Genomic DNA, 2,217 nt, shown 5'->3' on the forward strand with positions numbered 1-2,217 from the left:
TCAACAATAGGTTTCAAGGTTTTGGTTTATCAATCAGGAACCAATATTGAACTGATATCTCTATACCTTCAGGATAGGTGCTCCTCACAATCTAAATGTAGGTTTGTGAATATAGTCAATCAACCAATATGTTTTATATACTAACTAGAGTGGTCTTCTTTTTAACTGTGTGGATGAAAAAGTTAGCCATACTACTGTTGTAATCAGAATGGATGTGGGTGGAGAACTTTGTGTAGATATATGACTCCGCACGACAGAAAAGATAAAACCAAAAATGCAATTTTGAGAAACTTAAGTTTTTCATTTATTTTCAAACACTTGATGGCATGTCACTCCAAATGGCGTGTCATTTAAACCAATAAAGGCAAACAAACTTTTCATGGAAAAGCTTTTTTCTTTACAAAACCTTTTGTGGAATACACAAAAGTTCTTTATGAAAGGTGTATCTTCGAAGTTACAATGAACTTTTTAACATATTCTTTGAACATTGAATACTGTCTTATCAATGACATTGATTTGACATAATCCTAACATGATTTACATTTAGTGTAGATCCATTGGATCCATTTGTGTGATAATATAGCTACATCATCAAATTGATACATTTTATCATTCAGTGACAATCCATTGTAAAGAGTTTGACAAATTCTAACAAACAGGTGGTTACAGATACAAACAGTAACAACTCAACATGGGTTAGAAATACAATACAAGTATGTTATTACAATAATTTAACTCTGTACTGTCAAACGATAAAATAAAATAAGAGAAACACTGTTATTAAATCAGTGTACATTTTCAAATACATAGTATGTATCCATTCCAGACCAATCTGAATCATTTCATAGAATCCTTCCTTTCAAAGGAATACTGGCGAAACATGCCCTTTCTTCATCTGGATGAAGACTTATGACATAGCATCTCTTGCCAAATGCAGAAGAAGTAGACCTCCTTCACTCCGAACACCACTGTCCATGCCTGTCAAAACATAGACTGGCCTGTCTAATTCCGTTTGTCTGACATGAAAAGGTCTGAAGTGTTGCCTGAAGTAGATTATTCTGAAGTGGAGGCCCTGGTTGCTCTACCAGGGCCTCCAGAGTGGATGGGAGATGGGTCTCAGCACACCCTTGGTGGTGGCCTGGTGGACTGGGGAGCCCAGCGGGGAGAGGGACCTGGGAGCCTGGCTATGTTGGCTGGATGTCTGCAGGCTGTGGAAGTGGCTCAGCAGCCTGCTGTGGGACTGTGTCTTCACCTCACACTGCAACAGGAAGCTGACAGCCTCCTGCACACAGTGAGAGTAGCCCCCATTGGCTGCCACGGTGGAGGAACTTCCTGCCTGCTGCTGTCGGCTCAGGAAATAGACGGTCATCTCCAAGATGTCAGCCTTCTCCTGCTTGGAGTCAGGCTTCTGCAGGAGGAACTCGGGACCCAGGAGGGACTTGAGCTGCTCGATGCTAGTGTTGATGCGATCCCTGCGCATCTTCTCCACAGCTGGCTTCTTTACCTGCACAAAGAGAAAACAAGGAACAGTTTAGTCAACTTGCCATGTATAATTAACAGCAATAGAATAAGATTGAAATGTACTGTATGTATGTATTCAAAGCATTTGTTTACCTTAGTAAGTGAGAGGAGCTGCTCAGAGTAGGTAATCTGTCTAGTCATTGTTGGTGCCATGGCTGTGGCAGTAGTAGTTCTGTTGAGCTGAAGTCTCAGTAAAGAGCCAATTGGATATGTGCCGTCTTCCCTCTGGTTCTCCCTCCTATTTATACTCCTAAATCTCCATATGAATGTGTGGGTCTTGGGCTTGTTGGAGTTTCTCACAGCCTGGAGCCAATGGGAGGGCTGGGAGGGGCATTGCGAGATCCCGGGCTGCCACATGCTCAATGAAGTGTTTATTGTTGGGAGGACAAAGAGTGTGCCTCTAGGGAGCAGGTTGATAGAGCACACAAAAAACTATACATACCTTGGCCTAAACATCAGCTCCACAGGTAACTTCCACAAAGCTGTGAACGATCTGAGAGACAAGGCAAGAAGGGCATTCTATGCCATCAAAACGAACATACAATTTGACATGCCAATTAGGATCTCGCTAAAAAAGCTTGAATCAGTTATAGAACCCATTGCCCTTTATGATTGTGAGGTCACCAACCAAGAATTCACAAAATGGGACAAACACCAAATTGAGACTCTGCATGCAGAATTCTGCAAAAATATCCT

The 2,217-nt window shown here is 41.8% G+C and overlaps 1 protein-coding gene across 1 annotated transcript; it reads right to left on the minus strand.

The window, feature by feature from the left end:
* Positions 1-998: 998 nt before the first annotated feature.
* On the minus strand, positions 999-1,732 carry LOC111966303 (transcription factor HES-5). Its single transcript, XM_023990826.2, has 2 exons — positions 1,615-1,732; positions 999-1,504 (listed from the first exon to the last, which is right to left on the minus strand). Exons 1-2 carry the CDS (start codon positions 1,672-1,674, stop codon positions 1,082-1,084), a joined length of 483 nt encoding a protein of 160 aa, XP_023846594.1. The 5' UTR covers positions 1,675-1,732; the 3' UTR covers positions 999-1,081.
* Between the last annotated feature and the right edge of the window lie 485 nt (positions 1,733-2,217).

Source organism: Salvelinus sp. IW2-2015, linkage group LG7 (genome assembly GCF_002910315.2).
Source record: "Salvelinus sp. IW2-2015 linkage group LG7, ASM291031v2, whole genome shotgun sequence".
In the NCBI taxonomy this organism is placed as follows: Eukaryota; Metazoa; Chordata; class Actinopteri; order Salmoniformes; family Salmonidae; genus Salvelinus; species Salvelinus sp. IW2-2015.

Excerpts from the sequence above, each read along its gene's own strand:
- LOC111966303 (XM_023990826.2), bottom strand. The coding sequence starts at position 1,674 with ATGGCACCAACAATGACTAGACAGATTACCTACTCTGAGCAGCTCCTC. Across the intron at positions 1,505-1,614 it reads AGCTCCTCTCACTTACTAAG|GTAAAGAAGCCAGCTGTGGA; the intron begins GTAAACAAATGC and ends CTCTTTGTGCAG.